At 49.0% G+C, this 21,735-nt stretch overlaps 1 protein-coding gene across 1 annotated transcript in view; it reads right to left on the reverse strand.

The window, feature by feature from the left end:
* The window catches only part of PNPLA1 (patatin like phospholipase domain containing 1), a 41,016-nt gene extending 20,217 nt beyond the window's left edge, over positions 1 to 20,799 (reverse strand). The window contains 1 exon segment of the mRNA XM_046640362.1: positions 20,238 to 20,799. Within this exon segment, the coding sequence (XP_046496318.1) occupies positions 20,238 to 20,442 (205 nt within the window). The 5' untranslated portion in view covers positions 20,443 to 20,799.
* Positions 20,800 to 21,735: the final 936 nt, after the last annotated feature.

Genomic DNA, 21,735 nt, shown 5'->3' on the forward strand with positions numbered 1-21,735 from the left:
TGGGCCACTTGCTTGGTGCCCACTGAATCTGTGGGCAGGGAGGGGTGCTGGCCTTGAAGCAGGTGACTTACAGGGAGGGGTGAACTTTGTCTTGAAACCATTGCATTGCCTTCCCTTTATGGCCCCCGCTACGGGCCTGAGAGGGAGAGGGCCCTGAAATATGGACCCCAGGCTGGGCTGGGGGTGTCCCCAGGTGGCGGAGATGGCTTCCTCCCTCCTTCTGAGAGGAGCACAGCCATGCCATGTAAGGGCTTACAGTGCCGGATGGGGCTCGGAGAGAGGATGTGTTGTCCCGGGTGGCAGAGCAAGGTGTAACCCCCTCCCCAGAACTCAGAGTCCCCCCGGGGAAGTTAGGGTTGTAAGCTGAATGAGAAGCGCCATCATGCTGGGTTCTCATAGCAACACTATGACGTAGGTATTTCTGTCCTAATTTTACCGATCAGGAACCTGAGGCTCAGAGAGGTAGCATAACTTGCCCCAGATCAACCATCTAGTAAGCGGAGGAAGTGGGATTTTAACCTAGAGTCTGTGACCCCTATGCTCCTTCCACCAAACTAAACCACAAACTTCCTGATCTGGGCCTGTACCTGCTTCTTGCTGATGGCTGCTCATTTCTGCCCAGTGCAAGCCTTCTGGGAAAATCAGGAGCAGAAATAGCTCTGAAAAGGATTACTAATATTTTGAAACACATATTTAATTGTAAGACATCCTATACAGAAGAATTTTCTTATAATTAGTGTCACATAGCAATGGCTACTTGAAGTTGTGCAGTCCTGAGCTCTCTGCCACTGGAGGTAATCAAGCAGAGGGGGGAACAAGGACCTCAGAGAATTTATTAAAGAGATTCCTGCATGGTGGTAAGGGCTAAGATTTCTTCCAACTATGAGATTCTGGGATTCTCACAGGCGCCTGACAATACACCTGGGAAGTTATCACAGGGGACATTACTTTCTTATTTATAAACAGAGCAGCTGAGGCACAGAGGTTAAGGGATGTGCCCAAAGAGACATACAGAAATTTGGGGACAAACCAAAGCTAGGGACACCCTACTCCTCTTGTGTTTTACGGTTCACAGATTATTCCTCTTTAATCCTGGAGGTTGACAGGATAAGGAGACTCAGCATCATTTTACAGATGTAGAAACTGAGGCAGAGAAAAGCTAAATGTCTTGCCTGAGGTCAGACAGCCAGCCAGTGTTTGTTCTGACTTCAAACCCCACCTTCTCTCCCTGGGTGTTGGACCGATCCCAGAGGCTGAGTGAGCCTGGGTTGCCATGGTGACAGCCTTTTCTCGCCAACATTCAGCATCGCAGCTGCATGTGTATGGTAGGGACTGACCTGAGCCACAGAGTCTCTTAGCTGTCACCCCCTTACAGGGGAGGACGCTCCTGGGAGGTTGGCAGGCCCTGCAGTTTGGCCGAGGTTAGCTTTACCATGTGCCGACTTGTACAAACAGTGCTTTCCCTCGAGGGAGGGTGGTGGCCAACCCACCAGTAGGTTATACAGCAACTGAGCATTTGGATACCAAGGTGTTGGGTCACTGAGTTCTCGCCCACAAGACCAGTCGGGATGGAGAGTCGAACCAGGGCGGGGACACGCTGTTTTTGGAATTCTTAATGAGCAGCTTGAAGTGGCCTTGCAAGGGTTGGTGGCCTTTCCCACAATGCCTCAGAGTCAGGGGCACCTGGTTCAGCTGGCCCATCCACTCCTGGATTCCCAGCAGGGGGCGCTGGCTGGGACCCATGGAAAGAAATCTGTTCTCGTTGTACAAGAAATACATGCTCATTGTGGAAAAAATCATTTAAAAAAATACAGATAAGCAAAAAAAATAAATAAATAAAATAAAATGTCCTGAAATCCCTCCACCCAGAAATTAACATTTGGTTTATGTTGTCCTAGACCAGATCTTTCGTTTTTATTCTTACTTATAAGAGTACTTACATGGGGTCATACTATATACACTATTTTGTAACTTGCATTTTTCACCTGATAAATCACGTCTTTCTACATCGATATGTATCTGTGTGTAACCCAATTTACAAGCAGCATGGAAAGCTATTGTAAGGTTGGACCAATATTTCTTGAGCAGGTCCCCAGTAGGGGTTGGCTATTTAGTTTGTTTCCTTCCTTTTCTAAATAACACTGCAATGAATAAACGCCTGATAAATTCTTTGCCTGTCTCCTTAATTATTTTCCTTAGAATAAATTCCTAGAGGTGAGAATGCTGGGTCAAAGACATGCACGTTTAGTCCTGTAATGTTCATTTTAATCATAGCTTTTGTATTTATCCATTTACAGTCAACTCTCAGCTAATCAGGGGTGGTGGTGGGTGACAGGGACCTAGTGGCCAAGCAGTGGCCAAGATAATAGAAATAATATAGACATCTCCAATATACTTACATCTGAAAATGGTCCTATCTGGAAATTAGCGATGTTCTGGCCAGAATCATGTAGGCAGGGAGGGAGCAGGCATGAGATTGTCTGATTTCTCCTACTCAGGAGCCCATTTAATGTTCTTGCCTGCTGCTCACTGGGGCTGCATCCCAAAGGATGCCTTTCTCTCTGCCTCCCCTTGCTTCTCTTCAGGTCTCTGTGTGTGTGTCTCTGTCTTCAGAGTCTCTAACTGTCTCTCTCTCTCTCTGTCTCCCTCTTTTCCCAGCTGAGGGAGAAGCAACTGATCCGTTTAAACAAGTCTCCATTGGTAGAAACTCAAGTGTTCAGCATAGCGGTTGCTGAATGCTGCGAGGAGGGATAAATTTAGCTTGCTTCTTTATGCATCTCTATACTTTCCAGCACCTTCTCCTGTTTAAAAGCCTCCTTCCAAGCTGCTGGCTGTGGGGCTCTGAGACACAGTGTCCCCCACAGACCACAGCAAGAGGGGATTTAAAAGCAGCACCCCAGGAAACTCAAGGTTGGCTGCTCCCACCCCTGCCCACACTTGCCACATCCACTTCTGCTCCCTCCTACTTCCTTTCACACCTTTGTATTTTCTAAGTGCTGTCTGTCTCCCCAGCCCAGCAGGAGGTTCTCTGAAGGCAGGTCTTTGTGGTCCTCCCCTCTCTATGGCCTACCGCTGGGCTTTGCCCATAGAAGGCCCTTCAGAAACCTTTGGTATAGGCTGGGAACTCCTCAAGGGCAGGGATGGGCCATACTCACCTACGCCCACAAAGCCTTGCGCTGACACTTGGTGGGTGCTCAATGTTTGATCAGTGTATGAACAAAGGAAAATAAAAACCTGACAGGGAGGAAAAGCAAGCGAGGGAGATGTTCACAGGGAAGAGATGCTTAACTTAATTACCCAATAATAGCTCGAAGGCAAGATCATTCCAGAAGGATAGATAACAGAATTAACTATATCTTAAGTGTGGCCAATTCACCAGGTTTTATGAGTCTGTTTTGCTAAGAACTTCAGTAGGAAAATGAATAACTAAGATCCTGGGACAGGGAGATTTTGAAGGGCATTTGGAAGCCACTCCAAATTTCAGCCACTCAGAGACTCTTTTACTCTTTTTTTGTGACAAGATCCATTTTTTGGAAAGAACTCAGGCTTTGAAGCCAGGAGATTTGTTTCAAAACTCAGCTTCACCATATACCATCTGGGTCATCACTGGTAGGTCAAATAACTTCTTCCAGCCTCCATTTTGCCACCTGTAAAATGGGGATGCTAATCTACCTTACTGGGATGTCATGAGGCAGATAGTTTTTAAAGTGCCAGCACATAGTAAGTGCTCAATATCGGTTATGCCAGTAACTCCCCATGTGACCATGGACAAGTCTTCTTGATGTTTGACTCTCAGCTTTCTCATCTGAATAGGGGACAATGGTCCCTGCCCCACATCTTTATTGAGGTGCGCTCAAGCGCCTGTGTGGATGCAAAAGTAAAAGCCCTGTGGAGATGAGAGGGTGTACCCTGGTTTCAGAGCACGGTAAGGGGATGAGTTGGGTGTAATGTTGTCTGGGCACGGTTGGCGGCAGCACTCCCTCCACTGTCAACTTGAGGGACCCGACAGATTTAGTAGGGAAAAAAGGAGACTTAGAAAAATCATTGAAGGGGAAGGAAGAGATAATTAGATTTGTGTTCATCTTAGTTATTTGCTTAAGTGCCTAACGTTTCCCCCCTTCATGAGGGCAAGGATGGCCTCTGTCTTGTTCATCCCTTTGTCCCTAGCACCTGATATAGTGCCTGAGACATGGTAGGCACTTAATAAACATGAATGCATGCATAATGAATACATCAATGAACCCAGAAATCAAAGGAGGTCTGGGGAGAGATGCAGTTACTCAAGGTGACCCAGAGAATAAAAGCAGAAGGCTTCTCTTCCCCTCCTCCACACGACCTCTTGCTAAGCGAAAAATCCTAGAAAGATGGGCACTTGGCAGCTGACAGTTTAAACTGCTGGACACCCCGTTCACAGGGTGCCCGAATTAGGTCTGCTGTTGGGGGTGGATCTGCCGTGGAGGATGGGACTACGCGGCCCCAGTCTCCCGTGGACTGGTAGCCTAGCAACGACCTCGGGCTCAGCCAATCACCGCGAGGCGCTTCCCGCCGCCGGCTCTGCTCCCCCAGCCCCCGGCTCTGTGGGCTCCGAGGAAGCAGCAGCCCCTGGGGAGGCGCCGGCAAGCAGAGCTGCGTTCCCAGGAAAGCCCGGGCAATTCTCGGAGTCCCTGTGTGGAGCACCTGGGAGTCTGCTGCTCCTTCCTGGTCCCTAATTGTAGGCTGAATTATGGGCTGCGTTTCCCTGCGGGTATATCTGACTGCCTGACTCCACTATGATAATAATAATTATTCTTATCTTAACAATAGTCGTTTACCCAAGCAGGTTTTCACACTTATAATCTCAGTTTATCCTCACAGTGACAGCGAGTCCCTGAGGGGCGATGACCCTGGTTTGTTCACCATTTTATTTCTTTACCCGGCACTGCAGGGGCATTACTGCAAGACAACTTGGCTTAAAACTGCAGTGTCGCCACTAGGCTCTCTCCGTAGAGACCCTCTGGGCAGCGAGTTTTCACTCTGGGAGCCTTTGTTCAAGAGAAATCTCAAGTGGAAGCCCAACGTATAAAACAGCTAAGAATAGGTCTGCTCTGGGTTGAAGCCAAGTGTGGTCTCAGGCCTCGTCCAATCTCCCCACCCCACCCTAGGAAGGAAGCCCCCTGAAAGCACTACCCAGAAATTCCTAAGATTCTAGCAGCCTAGGTCAAAAATGCTAAGCCAGAGTAATTCTCTCATTTTACAGGTAAAAAATCCAGCCCAGGATAGAAGTTAAGCTCAGTAAATATGGCTGAAGAGCTGGCTGGCTGGAGAAATGGGTGAAGGATGCATAAGTCACACAGTGTATGATAGCAGAAACCGGAACTAGAATGTATGAGAAAACTCTCATTTCTCTACTCTATTCTGAATGCATTATAAGCTTTAGCCAAAAGCAAAACAGCTCTGACCCAGTAAGCACTTAAGAAAACAAAACCCAAAAACCAATACTTTCTTATGGATAATAACAATCTTCCACACAGACCTTTTTCTAACCCTAAGAGTTTACTGAAGAATTGACTTTAAAAGTTCAGATCGGCTTCTATCAGGTTGCCATGGAAACATCAGCACCTCCCACTGGTAGACCACCTGGATTGCTATCGAGGGTCCGTAAGGCTCTTTCCCAGGGCCTGGGCCCTCGCCCTGCCCCTGGATGTCTCTCCTTCAAAAGCCAGGCACGATCTCGCCAACCTTCCATTAAAGGATCTGCTGATCACCCGAGATGAAACAGGCAGGGCGGGAATGTGTCTAGAAAGTTCTCTGGAACTTCACAATATTCTCAGGGCCATTGCCCCTGCTCTTTTCTCTCTGACTCTTTGCTTTGGTGGACCCAGAAGTCTCTTTGGGATTCTACACCAAGGTAGAAACTAACACTGGCCCTGCTTCCAGGCTGTGGCCTGTCGTACCCCACAGACTCTTCCTGTCCTTCTGAGGGGACACTGGGGTAATGCGAGAGCTGTGAACTAGTCACTTTCTAGTCTTTTTTTTTTTTTTCTCAAAGATTGGCACCTGAGCTAACATCTATTGTCAATATTCCTTTTTTTGTTTTTCCTTCTCCTCCCCAAAGCCCCTCAATACATAGTTGTAGATTCTAGTTGTGAGTGCCTCTGGTTGTGTTATGTGGGACGCCGCCTCAGCGTGGCCTGATGAGCGGTGCCGTGTTCCCTCCCAGGATCTGAACCAGTGAAACCCCAGGCCAGCAAATTGGAGCGTGCGAACTTAACCACTCAGCCATGGGGCCAGCCCCACTTTTGGGTCTTAAGAGTTGTCTTTTGGTGTGCATGTGCATGTGTGTGTGTGTGGTCAGGGGACTTCCAGGTGACCCTCTGCTATGCAGAGAAAAGGCCTTCTCAGAGCATCTCCTCATTTGAGATTTGCCCAAATTAAGGCATCACTGCAGAGGAATGACCATGCCTCCCTCTTGCAAAACCATGATAACTGAAGTTCATTTCTGCCGACTGGAGCTATTCACTGCCCCAGCTGTCTGAGACTTCAGTTGGTTGGGTCTGTTAACCACATCCCTCTCCATCTATGTTACACGAGTTTTGAAGTTCTTATGAAGCCACAGTGTTCTAGTCCCACCCCACTGTTTACCGCTCTTACTTAGGTACCATTTTTTGGTACCTCCTTGGTGCCAGGTACTGTGCCAGACTCTGAGGACTCATTGCCTCAGTGAACCTTCACGACACTTCCTTTTTTTTTTTTTTTTTTGAGGAAGATTAGCCCTGAGCTAACATCTGCTGCCAATCCTCTTGCTTTTGCTGAGGAAGACTGGCCCTGAGCTGGCACCCATGCCTATCTTCCTCCACTTTATATGTGGGACGCCTGCCACAGCATGGCTTGCCAAGTGGTGCCATGGCCACACCCGGGATGCGAACTGGCAAACCCCAGGCCGCTGAAGCCGAACGTGCGAACTTAACCACTGCACCACCGGGCCGGCCCCCATGACACTTCTTTGAGGTAGGTACTATGGTTATCTCTTCTTTACAGGTGAGGAAACGGAGGCTCAACCAGCAGCTTACTTCTTTCTACCACAGCTCGCTGCCCGCTGCAGGGACAGGCCCTTCATCTCTCAGAGCCTCCGTTTCCCACGTGAGGCGAGGGGGTGGTCCCACGGAGGCTCTCGGGATCTGCCTTCCTAGGAGCTAGTTTAGGCACACATCCCAAGGGCTCAGACGTCCCTGGGAGACAGGAAGACTCTCTTTAGAGCAATAGAACCCAAATCACCTCTTCAAGCATGTGCTCCTCTACCCCCACCCCCAAACCCCCTTCTCAGGCCAGCTCAGTCTCTTCTGTCATCGGGAAACACAAAGTGCACAGTCTTACTTTTCTCCCAACTACACACACTTTTCTTTCTTTCTTTCTTTCTTTTTTACCATCTATGCAGACCTCACCCCAAAGCCCAGCTTTAGATCGGGACCTCTTCTGTAAAGCCTTCCCTCATTACCCCTGCTGTTAGCTCCCTGTCCCCCTACTGTCTGCACTGTTTCTCTCAGGCTGTCTTGGGTGGCCTGTCCTGTCTCTCTGGCTAGCTGCATTCCTCGAGCACAGAACCTGTGCCCAGAACACCCTTCTCCCCTGTTATTGCTCAGTGTCGAACACTTAGGGGGTATTCAAGAATGAATAAATGCACAATTTAATGTTCCATCAGCAGGGACTACTTCTGTTTTGTTCCCCATTATACCCCCAGTACTTAATTCAGTACCTGACATGCTGTAGGGATTTAATAAATGTTTGCTGAATGGGTTAATAATGAATGGTAATAAATGAATGAATGAATGAACTGAAGGAGATCAAAGTATCTTCTCTAATGGGTGGGTAGGAATCTTTCCAACTGATGGGCAGGAAGGTGGAATTCTTCAGTGACTCAGCCAGACCTGGGGTTGTGATGGGGCAAACCACGGAGCCATTCTCTCTGTCAGGCCTGCCCCTAATTCTTGCCCCTACATCGGTGGACACGAGCCCCTGAGCTGGGGCTGAGGAGGAGATTCTGTCATGAGGACAGAGTTGGGTTACCCTCAGGACTGACGGGTCAACGCCTAACTCAAATGGGAGTCAAACCAGTCTGGAGGGCAGTTGATCGTTTGCTCGCCTGTTTTCCCTGTAGCACTGGAAATGCGGCTCCACTGTCTGTACTGAACTTCATCCCAAAGAGAAGCAAAGAAAACAACACTATTTTAACACTCTCTAAGTGAGCTGGTTTACAAACGATGGGAGATCCTGGATTGGATCCCGGGACAGAAAAAGGACATGAGTAGAAAAACTGGTGATATCTATAGTTAATAATAATATACCAACGTTGATGTCTTCATGTTGACAAATGTACCGTGGTTATGTAAGATGATAACATTAGGGGAAACTGGGTGAGGGATGTATGGAACTATCTGGACGGTCTCAGCAACTTTTCTGTAAATCTAACGATATTCCAGAATAACAAGTTTATTATTATTAAAATAAAAGAAACACAGATGGACCAAGGCTGTCAGACACACAGTGCCTGCCGCTCAGCAGGGGCTCAGTGAACACCTGGGGGGGATGGATCCAGGTGTGTCACCTGCGTGAGCTGCTTTCCAAAGAACCAGATGTTCCTACTGTGTGACCAACACATTCAGAGTTTAACCCAATTTTCCGCTCAGTTCTGCTCTCCTTAAGAGTCCAAAGGGTTGTTTGGAGAAAATAAATCTTTATCCCTTTAGTCGGAGAGGTTAAAACACATAAAACACAAGTTACTTTGAGTAACTCAAGACACTGGTTCCAACATGGTAGTGGGAGCTACAACCACCGCCACACAGTGATGTCATTTCTGTAGCATTTTATAAAACGTCCTTTTTGTGTATATCATGTCATTTGGTCTCACTTTCTTAACCAACGTGCAAATGATTGCCTGGCCCATGGAGTTTGGCAGAAAAGTTGCCGTGTTGCTTGTAAAATAACTTCTGAAACCATGATTAGAGAGGATGTCGAACACAGAAATTAAGAGAGATCCCAGGCTTGGCTCTGCTGTGTAAGCTTGGGCAAGTCATCTAATCACTCTAAAGACCTGCTCCCCTGTTGGGTATCAATGGGAATAAATACAGTATCTACTTGACAGGGTTGCGAGAGGAGTAAAGCAAGTGATTTGTGCAAAGCCTTGAGCACAGTTCCTGGCACATTCTACGTGCTTGATAAACAACCATTGTTAGCGTGCCGCTAAAATGTGAAGCAGGGCAGAGTGCCTTTTTACAGAAAACACTGCCATCTCAGGCAGATAAATAACTCTGGGAAGGATTTTTGATGAAGACATTTTAATTCTGAAAGTTCCCAGGAGCCAGGACTGAATTCTAGGTTACGTCTGGGCAACACACACACACACACGCACATACACACACAGAACACCTGCCACAGGAAAAAATAGAGGTTCTTATTCATGTCTTAAAGAACTCTGGAGAGACTTCCAGCTCCAGCAGTATAATGGACTGAGCTAAAAAGGAACTTCTCCGGCTTCAGGAACAACAGTAACAACAAAAAGCCTGATATAAAATAAAACTAAATTGTGAGACATGGTTGAACTCACAAGAAAGAAATGAAGAAGGAACTGAAAGTCAGCGCCGTGAGAGAGAAAGCTGACGATGTGGTTATCACACCAGAAACTGGCAGGGACAGGGCCTGTGGTCCTGGGCTGTGTGAGGGGCAGAGACCCCTGCTTACAGCGAGGACCCTCCAACAACTGCTGGACCGTGAGAGGTGCCAGTGGCTTGTCCCTGTCCAGGGCTCTGGGCGAAAAGACACAAAGTTCTCCCAGAAAAGCTCCACGTCCCACACCTGCCTGCGTTATGTGTGGTTTAGAGCTTGAACTGACACCACTTACAGGGTAATTAGCATGAAAATTGGCCCCCAGCTGTTGAGAACCCTGAGGTGCCTGGCCAGGGCCAAGTCAAACCAGCTCAGACGGGTCCTTCCACTGCCCGGGCCACACAGAATTCCCATAGAAAACCAAGTCTTCATGCAGACGAGCCCAACTGGACCAGGCTGGAGTCCAGTAATCTTTGTTTTAATAAGTTTAATAAGTTCCCTAAGATATTCTTCAGTTAAGTTTGAAAAATATCACTTTACCTATGTTCTTCTATTTCAACATAATTTTCTTTCCACTTATTCATCCATTCATTCAACGTGCATTATCACAGACTCACGCTGTGACTAATGTTTGCCAGGCACCATGCCAGGAACACATCCATGATGCCTTTTGTTCCTCACCATAAAGTCCAAGGGATGTGGTTGTACCCCCAAGTTACAGACGGGACAACCGAGGGCGAGGCGGTCACTGGATGGCCAAGGACCCACAGCTGGGACTCCAGCTCAGTCCTCCTTCCTGGGAACTGTGTCCTCCACCAACCCTGGGGTTACTGGTTCCTCGACTGAGTGACAAAGACAGGCACACGGGTGACCAAGGAAAAGAATGACCAGAGCCAGGGTGCTCACAGAGATAGTCTTGTCCTCCCAGTCCTGGCCCCTGAGGCCCCAGTGGGCCCGCTGCCCGGTACACACATGAGCCACATGCCAATGATAATAACTTCAGCTGCCTTTGGCTCAGGGCCCCAGGAAGTCTTTGGTCACTGGAATGGCAGGAACTGCCCGAGGCAGCAGCGGACCAGGTGTGGGAGGCAGACCAAAACACCTGTAGTGTCCTCTGTCTCCACGGGAGGAGTTGTTCTGGGTCCTGCTGTGCCCATGTTTGTGGGTTGGAAGCCCTCACTGCTCCCTTGCCCTCTCATGCTTTGCAAGGTCCTTTTGAAGCCCCTTTCCTGTCCAGAAGGGCAGCTGCCTTCCTTTCTGAGAACACAAGCCCATTTGTGCCACAGGGCTGTATTTATGTCATTTATGGCTTGGTTTCACCGAAAGGATGTCAACTCCATGCGGGCAGACAGTTATTTTGTTCACTGCTGGATCCCAAGGACCTAGAATGAATGAATGGATGAGTTGTCTAATTCGTTAATGTAATTCAGGCAGAATCTGGTCCTCAACTTCTTTGTCTGCACATTGCGGGGTTAGGCTCAAACCTTGGCTTTCAAACTTAAAAAAAGATCACTGGAACACTTTTTTTAAATGAAATTTTCGAAAGAGCCCCCATGTATAAGACGCACAATAGCAGGGCTGTACTTGTTGAAGCTGGGGGAGGCCCCAGGGCTTCAGTGTGTGTCCTTTCCCTGCTCCCCTGTCTCTACCCCCCAAACCCCAGACATCACTGGGCTTCCTTGGAGCACAGTTTGGAAACCACTGGCCTAAGTGAGGTCCACCTCCCTCCAATTAGTCACCTCCTCTCCCAAAGTCTAAATACAATTATCTGTAAAACAAAGGAGTCGGACGTGCTGACCTTTCTTCTATGACATTCTAGTATTATAAGTCATTACCTGGACTCCAGAAAATTATCTAAGAGCCAGGTAAACCTCAAAATAGAACTTGCAAAGACACGCTGAGTGTCGTGCCTGCCAACGGCCAGCAATCGTCAGGGATTTTCAAGCAGCTTCTATTTGATGAGCAGTTTGTGGGAGCCATTGGAACCCGTAAGATCTCAGATTGCTCAACCAATCTAGTCAATGAAATGAGATACAACGTCTGAAACAATTAAGACAGTCCACCAGCAAGTGCTGGAATGGGCGGACAGATTCTCTGCATAATCGAGAGATCATGGGAAGAGATCGAGTGGTGTGAAACAGGAGGGTGTTGGAAGAGGTGAGATCTCTAGAGCAGAGAATAGAAGGTCATTCTAGGTAGGGGACGCAGTGAGTGCCACGGCGCCCTGCACGGGCCCCTCAGCAGACTGAGGCGCTCACACCCCCAGCTGCGGGGAGGGCAGCCTAAGGAAGGTTCAGAGCTGAGCCCCTCCCTAGCCAACAGATGGACTTGACCTTGTGGTGTGGAGTCATAGTCTTGGTCCCAGGGAGGGCCAGGGCCTCTCCACCATCTCGTATCTCCGATTGTGGTTATCGTGGCAGAGACTGCTAGTTGCCCCCAGTATCCATTCCTTAGTAATTGAACCTCCAATTTTTAGCTGGGTACATGGCTTATCAGAATAAAGTCTACATTTCCCAGCCTGCCTTGCAGTCAGGTGTGTCCACGTGATTAAGTTCTGATCCATGGCATGTAAGGCGGCATGATGTGTGTCACCTCCAAGGCCTGCCCTTAAAGGGAAGAGGCGTGCCCTCCCCCTTCCCCTTTCTGACTAGCTGGAATGCGGTCATAGCGGGGAGCACTCCTGGACTATGAGCCACACGATGGAAGGACCCTGGGTCCTAACTCTGTGGAGCCACGACACCAGCCTTCTGGGGCTGGAGTGCAAAGGCCACATGAGCGAGCAATGCTCTTCTGCCTTGTCGAAGCCTCTGCTACCCCGACCAATGCAACTACAGTACCAATCCAAGTTTGCAAAGCTCGTTCATAGGGACCCCTGTGGTTCCCAGAGCCTGCTGGGGGTGGAGGGAGGAGGCAGGCATTATTCTCTCTCACTGTACAGTAGTTGAGCTGAGGCTTAGGGTGGCTCGTCCAAGGTCACTCACTGCTGAGTGGATTCCCGGGAACAGAGGGAAAGGAAGGGCGGAGAGACTTTGGACATTGGGGTCAGACCAGCTTTGGTTGGAACCGTACCTCCTTCCTTACGAAACCTCATTCAGAAAGACCATGCGAGGATAATGTGTGTGGCAAGGTAGGCTCATAGTCTGACTGTAGGACACTTTTATTCTCAGAATCCAGAGATCCTGCTTGTCAGTCAAGGGTTCTTTCCCCTGAGGATTCTGGTCTCTGAGGCGTGTGCTCTCCCAGAGCCGGCAGCGGGATCACCGAGGATGGAGTGCCTGCTGGGAGTCAGAAGAGACTCTCGAAGGAGGCGATGTCTGAGGTAGGCTTTGGGGGATGGGGAGATGCAACATAGGGAGAGAAAAAAGGGGACAGCATCATGGGGAGAGGGCACGACTTGAGCAAGGGCACAGAGATGTGACACATGAGATGACCGTGGACATGGACGAAGAGCTCCCAATCCCAGCCTAATCCTCATCCCAGCCTTTCGATATTTTATTCAGTGGTTTGGGTGTTTGTGGGGAAGGTTGGGGTTGGCATCGTTGAGAAGGCCACATGACAGCTACTGGAAAATCCTTACTTTTCAAGGACAAAGCAAAGTCACTTGATAAGCTCAACTAAAAGTCAACTCAGTGCCCCCATCCCTCCCTTCGCCCAGCTGGGGAACAGCCCCTGAAGCAGGTGCCTGCCCGCCCCCAGCCTGTGCTATGAGGAGCTCCACCAGCCCTGCTCCCCTGGGCTTCCCCTCAGACTCATGGTCCTTGTCTGTAGGCAGGTACACACTCCGAGACGCTCCGGCAAAACCACAGCCAGGGGAGGCTGCGTGCAACTTCTGTGAGAACTTAAAATTATTTCAAAATAAGAAATATAAAAAACAAAACAAAACAAAGCAGAGTGGGGGGTAGATAGACGAAGCCCAGTTGGCGAATGCTGATAATTGTTGAAGTTAGAGGATGGGTTCTTGGGGGCTCATTGTATTATTCTCTCCAATATGTTTGAAATTTTTCCATTACAAAGTTTTTTCAATGGATGTGAATGTTCATAGCAGGGTTATTCATGATAGCCCAAAGTAAAGACAACCCAAATGTACGTCACCTGATGAATGGATAAATAAAACGTACTATAGCCACACAATGGAATATTACTCAAGAATTAAAAGGAGGGAAGCGCTGATGCACAATACGGCATGGACAAGCTCTGGAAACATCCTGCTGAGTGAAAGAGGCCAGATGCAGAAGACCACATATTATATGATTCTATCTATATTAAATGTCCAGAATGGGCACATCTGCAGACAGAAAGTAGATTAGTGGCTGCCGGGCACTTGGGGAAATGGAAGAATTGAGAGGTGACAGCCAAGGGGAATGGGGTTTCTTTTGGGGACAATTAAAATATTCTGTAATTATGATGTTGGATGTGCAACCTGGTGAATATACTAAAAACCATTGAATTGCACACTTTAAATGGGTGAATTGTATGCTATGTGAATTATATCTCAATAAAGCTATTTTGAAAAGTTAAAAAAAAAAAAGGGAGGGGTGGCGGGAAAAGAGCCAGGAGAGGCTCTGGGCTGTGCGTCTCCACCGGTTTCTCTGTTAAATGGATTGCGTGTGGGGATGGGCTAAGGGGAAGGAAGAGACCAGCCGCTTAACCAAGGTCAGGCTTCCTCATTTGTGGCCCAGCCGGAGGAAACTAACACGGCCTGAAGCCACTGCAGGGAAACTGTTTGTCTTTACCCTGGAAAAAGGCATTCCCCATTCATGATCAGATACAGAATTTTCTTTATTCCAGGACTGTGATGGGCATTTTACAGGTTTCTGTATGAGATGCCTGGCCCACTTCCACTGCCTGTTCAGTCACTCCTAGAATCTTCGGGAGATAATGCATCTCAGTTTTCCTAAGTGCACTGTCTCAACCACGGCTGCACCCCGGGGTCACCTGGGAGTTAAATACACAGGGGCGCTCGAGTCCTGCGCCCAGAGATCCTGATTTAATTCGTTTGGGAGAAGCCTGGGCAGCAGAGGGTTTAAAGCTCCCCAGGGGGTTTGCATGTGCAGCTGAGACTGATTTAGTGAAGAGTCTTTTAATGACTAGAAGAGAAGATCAAAATCATGGCATAGAGTATGGTAAGTGTTCTATCAGGAAACTTTCCTTTTAGATTTGCGTTTACACTGGGTCACAATATAAAAAACACTTCTCACTGTGGGTTTCGGCCCAGGAATCTGGAGACCTCAGGTTTGCAGGTCCTCTCAGTCACCCGAGGGCAGACGCTCCCTTCTTCGGGATCAGCCCTTCCCTTCTTGGACAACCCTTGCTGAGCCCAAAGCTGCCTCTCTGACACTCTCACATCAACCCCTGACACCTGCACTATTCACCACCTTCTGGAGGCATCACATTTTCCCACCACGTGCCTCTGACGTGCTGTCATGCCTCGTCCTCGATAGGAGCCTAGGCTGCTGCCTAACCCGTCTCTACCTGTCAAACTTCTACACACTTTTCTAGCACCAGCCCAACTGCCACTTCCATGAGGCCTTCCACGACTGGACGTGTTTGCTCCCTCGCTCTGCACGCCTGTGCTGTTTTAGTTTCTAACATGCAGTTTGAACTTTCTTGTATGATAACTACTTGATGGCTACCTTTGAGTTTGAGCAGCCCATGAGGTCCTTGAGGGCAAGGGCAGTGTCATTTTGTATGATGTCTCTGTATCCCCTGCAGGGCCTATGTATGCTCAAGAAACACTTGTCAAATGAATGGATGGATGGATGGATGGATGGATGGATTGCATGCAGTTTTTATGGGGGAAAGGTACCAAGTAGTAGCTTAAGTGGGGATGGGGTTTTAAGTCCACCAAATCCCCATTCTTTGATAAGAAAAAAAATGAGGCAAATAGAACTTTGAGGCAAGTTGCCACTCCCCCTCCTGACCAGACTGGAAATTCTGAACCCCCGCTGGTCGTCATGGAGACCATCTCTTCTCCGGTGAATGAATGAATGAACGAACTTTACCTCATCGCTAGTGAAAACCAGGCACTGTGTTAAGTGTTTTTACAAACAGATTCACGTGCCCCCAAACTGACCCTGTCACAGAACTAAGCACACATCAGCCGAAGGAGGACCCACTGCTGCCTCAGCTTTCACAGGAAGGAAACACACCGTCTCAGGACAGAAAAGGCGGGGGGGGGGGGGGGGGGTGGGGAACAAGAGAGGGGGGGGGGGCCGGGAGGAGAGAGCCCAGGGGGCCACATGTTGAAGATTTTTTTAAAAAGAGACAAACTTCTGATTATATGCAGATAGTGTGATTATTAACACATAAAATGTGAGATCATCCACCAACAAACTTTTAGAACCATTAGGAATGTTCGCAAGGTTGCTCAAAACCAGATGAACATGCAAAGCCATCAATAGCCCTTTCCATCAGCAATAATCGATTTGATTAGAAAATGTCATAGGAAAAAAGATCCTATTCCCCACAGCAACAAAAACTAATAAATCTAATAAAAGACACACAAATCTTTATTGTAGGACAAAAAAAGGACAGAAGAAATGCAGAGACAGACTATGTTTATAAATGGGAAGATGTCATTTCAATCAAAATCCCAACAGAGCTTTTCACATGGAGAAGAAAGGGGTCAAGAGCAACAGAGGTAATGTTTGAAGAAGAAATTGGACGAGAAGGAGAAGAATTGCCACCTGTGATGCACCCTTTACTATAAGGCTATGGTGATTAAGACGATGTGATTTGATGCGGAAATAGACACATTCCCCCACGGAAGCGAAGAGAGACTCCAGGCACAGAGTCTTCAGAATCCAGGAACTCGAATAAGCCAGAGGCAGCGTTTCAAGCAAGGGTGGAAAGGGCTGCCTACAAATGGCGTGGGATAATTGGTTATCACATAGCAAGCAACTGAAAACTTAGATTTCTATCTCAAACTAGCCACAAAACAAATTCCAGATGGATTAACCTAAATATGAAAGAGCAACACTTTAAAACTTTGGAAAGAAAATAGAGAAGAAATCATTGTAACAAAGTAAAGACGTTGAAAAACACAAATTGTAAGAGGAAAAGATTGATACATTTGACTGCACTAAAATTGAAATTTTCTGAACGACAAAAGACGTCATAAAATAAAAAGGCAAGCCATGGAGTGGAATAAGATATCAGCCACGTCTATACGGAACAAATGATGAGTATGCAGACTATACAAAGAACGTCTACAAGTTAAAGAGAAAAAGATAAGGGTAAAAAAACAAGAAAAGGTCATGAGCAGGCAGGCAAGAAGGGGAAACAATAAGTGGTCAATAAATACTTAGAGATGCTTAACGTCACTTGTAATCAGGATACGCCGATTAAATAAGCAAAATAAAATGAGGTATAATTTCACACTTATTAGAGTGACTTAAAACTTTGAAGTCTGACAGTACCAAGGGTTGATGACATTGTGAGGGAATTAGAACTCATGTATGCTGCTAGTGGTTAAACTGGTACAACCTCTTGAGAGGAACTTAGCAGAGTCTGGTAAAGTTAATGTGATGCGTGCCCTAGGGAAACATGCCACGCGGGCATGGGAGACACGAGCAGGGATGCTCAGAGCAGTGTTGTTTAGAGCAACAAAAACTTGGCCATGTCCGTCAATAGAATGGCTCTAGGCTTAATGGAATATTTACTGAAAGAGGTAAAGAGCATTGAGGAAAGTCAGGAGGCTGAGTCCTGGGTCTTTCGCTTCTAACTGATGACGGGACATTACACAAGTCACTGGTTCCTCTTGGTAGTATGCTCTCCCCGGAGTTATTTTTGTGGCTCACTCCCTCACCTCCCTCAGGTCTGTGTGCAGATTCCACCTGCTCACAGAGGCTTCCTGGACCCCATTATTTCTCCGACCAGCATCCGCACCTCCTGACCCTGCTTTGTCAAGAAGCAGAGTGGTTTCAGCGGTGAGCGTGTAGACTCTGGCCAGACTGGGCTCAGATCTTAGCTGTACCAAGAGCTGTTTGTATGACCTTAGGCAAGTTATTTAAGCTTTCTGTGACTCAGTTTCCTCCTCTGTAAAATGGAGATGATAATAGTTTTCACCCCAGAGGGTTGTTGTGAGGATTGAATGAGTTTAATGTGCCGAAAACTTAGAACAGTGCCTGATATAAAGGAAGTGCTAGTTAAGAGCAAACTATGTGGCAGTTAAAATGAACGCCGTGGACCAGAGTGACGTGGCTGATCTCACAAACAGGCTGCTGAGGGAGACGAGCAAGGCCCACGTGCACCTCACCCTCCCCTGCACTCCTCTCCGAGTCACGAGCAGCACACAGTCCAGTCCTTGGTTACACCCGCAGTCAGGTTCCCCTCTCCTGGTTTTAGTTCCTCTCAACTACTGTTCGTGCCCGTCACAGCCTGGCTGAGCCAGTTTTTGACAGTATTTATTGAACTGATTGAACTGAATTGATTCTGAAAAGTCCTTGAGTGCCAGAGGATGAAGACAACACTGACTCTCTCAGGTGGTGTATTTTAAGAAGTCGAAATAAAGACAAGAGGAGAGTGGGTGCAGTGGAGCGGGTGATGCCCAGACAGGGAGAGGATCCCAGGGGTGGGCTGTCTCCGAGGGCAGGAATTCTGTTACTCCAGCCCGAGGGAGTGTGGGTCTAAGCTCAGCCCCTGCCCCAGCATCCAGTGTGTGACTGAAGCATTAACTGCTACCTTCACAGAGGACTCTGTGCATGAAAAAAGATCTAGAAGGATCCAAGCAGAGTCCTTAGCAGTGGCTACACGAGGGAGAGTGGGTTAGGGGACAAGAGGGGTGAGTGGAGTCTTTAAAAAAAACTCTATATACTTTTGCATTATTTGAACTTTGTACAGTGAGAAAGAATCTATTGCTTGTGAAATATTAGAAAAAAATTACCTTGCACACAGAGGTGCTCAGTGAAAGGGGATTACTGTTATTCTTCAAAACAAAGACAAAGACAAAGACTTCCCATCCAGCACAGAGGTCCCCAGGCAGGAAGGCGCCCCACTTGCCCCTCTTCCCCACATGCTGCAGCTGGCCCGTCAGCAAGTCTCATTAGCTCTGCCTTCGAACTATATCCTGAATCCAACTGCTTCTCCTGGCTCAGCACCTGCCACGCTCATCCCTCGTGCAGATGTTCAACACTCTCCCACTTGTCCCCTTCTTTCTGCTCTTGCCCCCTCCAACTCACGCTGCCCAGCAGTCGCGGTTCCTTAAAAACCCAAACCAGGCAGTGGACACGTTCCAAGCACTGGCCATGCGCCAGGCACTGTGATAAGCAGTTCACTCACCAGCTCTGTTGATCCTTTAGCAACCTGGGAACTAGGTAGTAGTAGAAGCTCCACTTTACAGATGCAGAAACTGAGGCACAGAGTGTTCAATAATTTGCCCCAGGTCCACGCTGTGAAATGGCAGAGCTGGGCTCCAGTCCAGCTGGGGCGCATGCCCCTGGCCGCCTCCCCGCACTGTCTCCCTCACAGCGTGTCCACGCTCCGCATCTTCCTGGGGTGAAATCGGTGCTGGCTACTCCAGCGGTAAGGCCCCATGTGATGTGGATCCTGCCTGCCTCTCCAGCCTTATCCCCCACCTTCCTCCTCCTCACCCAGCACTCCCCAGCCCCACTGTCTCCCTGGCTGCTCCTCCATCTGCAACATTCTTTCCCTGATCTTCAAATGGCTTGTTCTCACATCACTTAGGTCTCTGCTTGAATGTCATCTCCTCCAGAAGGGCTTCCCTGACCACCCTTTCCAGAATAGTGTCCACTTTGTTCTCTGACCCTTTCCTTTATTTATTCATAGATCTTGTCATCTCTGACGTGACATTGTAAGGTTACTCGCTTGAATGTTAATTATCTGTCTCCTCTCTCTAGGATTTCCGCTCCATGAGGGCAGAGATTTTTTCCCAGGGCCTGGAACAGAGATGGCACAGAACAGTAGCACAGTAAATGAATAAATACACCCAAGGCAGGCTGTGTGGATGTTGGGCTGATCGAGCACCAGGTCTAGGCTTGCTGTGTGGGGCTGCTAGGAATGTGTCCTCTCCCTCTGGATGGGATGGTGCTTCTGCCCCCTGGGTCAGCGGTGTGGCCCCACCCTTCTCTCTGGGGCTCCTGCACAAGAAGGGCAGAGTGTGAAGGAAGATCTTCCATGTCCCTTCCCAGTGTCTCCCACTCTGTCCCTCTGTCCATCCCTCCAGCCCCAGGGCTTTCCAGCCACCTGGAAGCTGCTCTGACAAATCTGTTCCCACCAAGGTGATAAAGATGTGAAGTGTTGCCCTTCCCAAGGATATTTGCATGTTAAACAAGGCCGGGCAGGAGCAATACTTCACCCCAGTGAATGACTGTGTCATGGGGTAACTTGCCAGACCAGGATGTCGGAGGGAGATGCTGCCTTTCCCACTCACAGGCCCTGGGAGATAAGACATCGCAGGCAAGAGTGTGGATGGAGAGGGAGAGTTGGGTCCAAGCTCACCCAGTGGGTCAGAGAGTGGGACCTGGCAGACCCCAATCTCAAATGTCACAGCTGTCCCCAACCCACTCAACCCACCTCTTCCTTTGCTGCTACCCAGAAGGCCTAGCTTTGTTCCCAAAATCATGCCTAAGCGATCTTCAGGCTCCGCTTTGGGGAATCCCTCCAGAAGCTCCCCAGGGAACCCAGAACAAAGACCTTACCCATTTCAATCCCGCAGATGGCCAGGGCCGCAATCACAGCACCTGCTGATGTCCCAGCAAAGCGATGCGCTGTTTCTAGCATCCGGGGGGCCAGGTCCCGAAGGGCGTCCACGGCCCCGGCCTGGTAGAAGGAGAGGAATCCACTGCCCGAGAAGGAAATGGAATGAGGGGTGTCTGGGTCCCCCTTGAACACCTGTTCTTCCATCTCCTCAGCCTGGGGCCTCCGTGATGGGGAGGAACCACCTCTCAGTGCTTGCCTGCCGGAGCTTGGCCGCCCTCCTGTTGGAACTTGCTGCCGAGCTTCCCTGCCAACCTGGAGCCTGGAATGTGGCTGTCTCTCCCCGGTCAGCTGGGACACCCACGGGTGGCTCAGGCAGCTGATTCCTGGACTTGAGCTCCGCCAGGAGGCAGCCCCAAAAGCCCAGGACAAGGTGCAGAAGGCCCCCCAGATGTGTGCGCAGCGTCCTGGTCCTGTGAGCACCCCCCTGGCTTCATTGCGTGGCTGGATTCATCTCTGGCCCAGACAGCCCTCTGCCCATGCTGGGTACACCTCGGAGCTGCCGTGCAGGGCCAGCCCAAAGAGGTGGAGCTCCTCAGCCCGAAGCCCGAAGCCTTCACACATGGGGTTGCAAAACCTCCCCGATGGTTATCAGAGGGCGCCTCCCTCCCTGGCACGCTGTGGTAGTAAAGGAATTAAATGCTGGCCTCCCTCCAGGAGGACCATGTTCTTTCCACGCAGGGGCAGGAATTGGCTCTTGTTTCTAAGGGGGACACACATCTCCCCTTCCCCCCCACAGCGACACCCCTCCCTGGGCTCCTTCTCCAGGTCCTGTGTGGTACGTGTGATGTGTTAGACAATTATTGTTATTTGTTCTTCTTACGTAAATACCCCTCTGCTTATTCACTTCCCTGTTTATTCAGATGTCAGGACTGGGCACCAGCAAAATTGTCAAGGAAGAGAAGTTTGGCTTCAGGGGCCCCGCCCACCACCGCCTCTCCATCTCTCACCGTCTTTTCTCCCCGGCGCTTCATTGACCCGTTGACCCTTAGGCAGCACCCTCTCACCAAACCCCAAATCTTCATGCTATGTCCTAAGGGTCTCAGAAGAAATCAATCTGAAGTATAGATCATTCTAAGTGTTTGGGGCTTCATATCGTACACTGCTCACCCCACTTTGAAATGTGAAGTGTCAGATGGTGATATTTAACCCCAAGGATGAACAGACTGGGAAGCCAGATATGAGAGTACCAGGGTCAGGGCAGAGATGTTTTGGAGCCCAGAGGGTAAGGGAGGGGGCGTGAGGACCGGGGTTAGCTCCAGGGGACGCTGGTCATGCCCCCTCTGGAGCTGTGCCATGTGGCCCTGACAAGAGGGTCTTCCTGACAGCCCACAAATTTCAAAGCCTGAGGATGTCACAAAGTAGCCAGTGGCAAGACCACATCTCTCTCCTCCCCGCCCCCCCAGACCTTACAGAGGCAGGACCAGAATTAGAATCCGG

This window comes from Equus quagga, chromosome 15 (assembly GCF_021613505.1).
Source record: "Equus quagga isolate Etosha38 chromosome 15, UCLA_HA_Equagga_1.0, whole genome shotgun sequence".
Taxonomy (NCBI): Eukaryota; Metazoa; Chordata; class Mammalia; order Perissodactyla; family Equidae; genus Equus; species Equus quagga.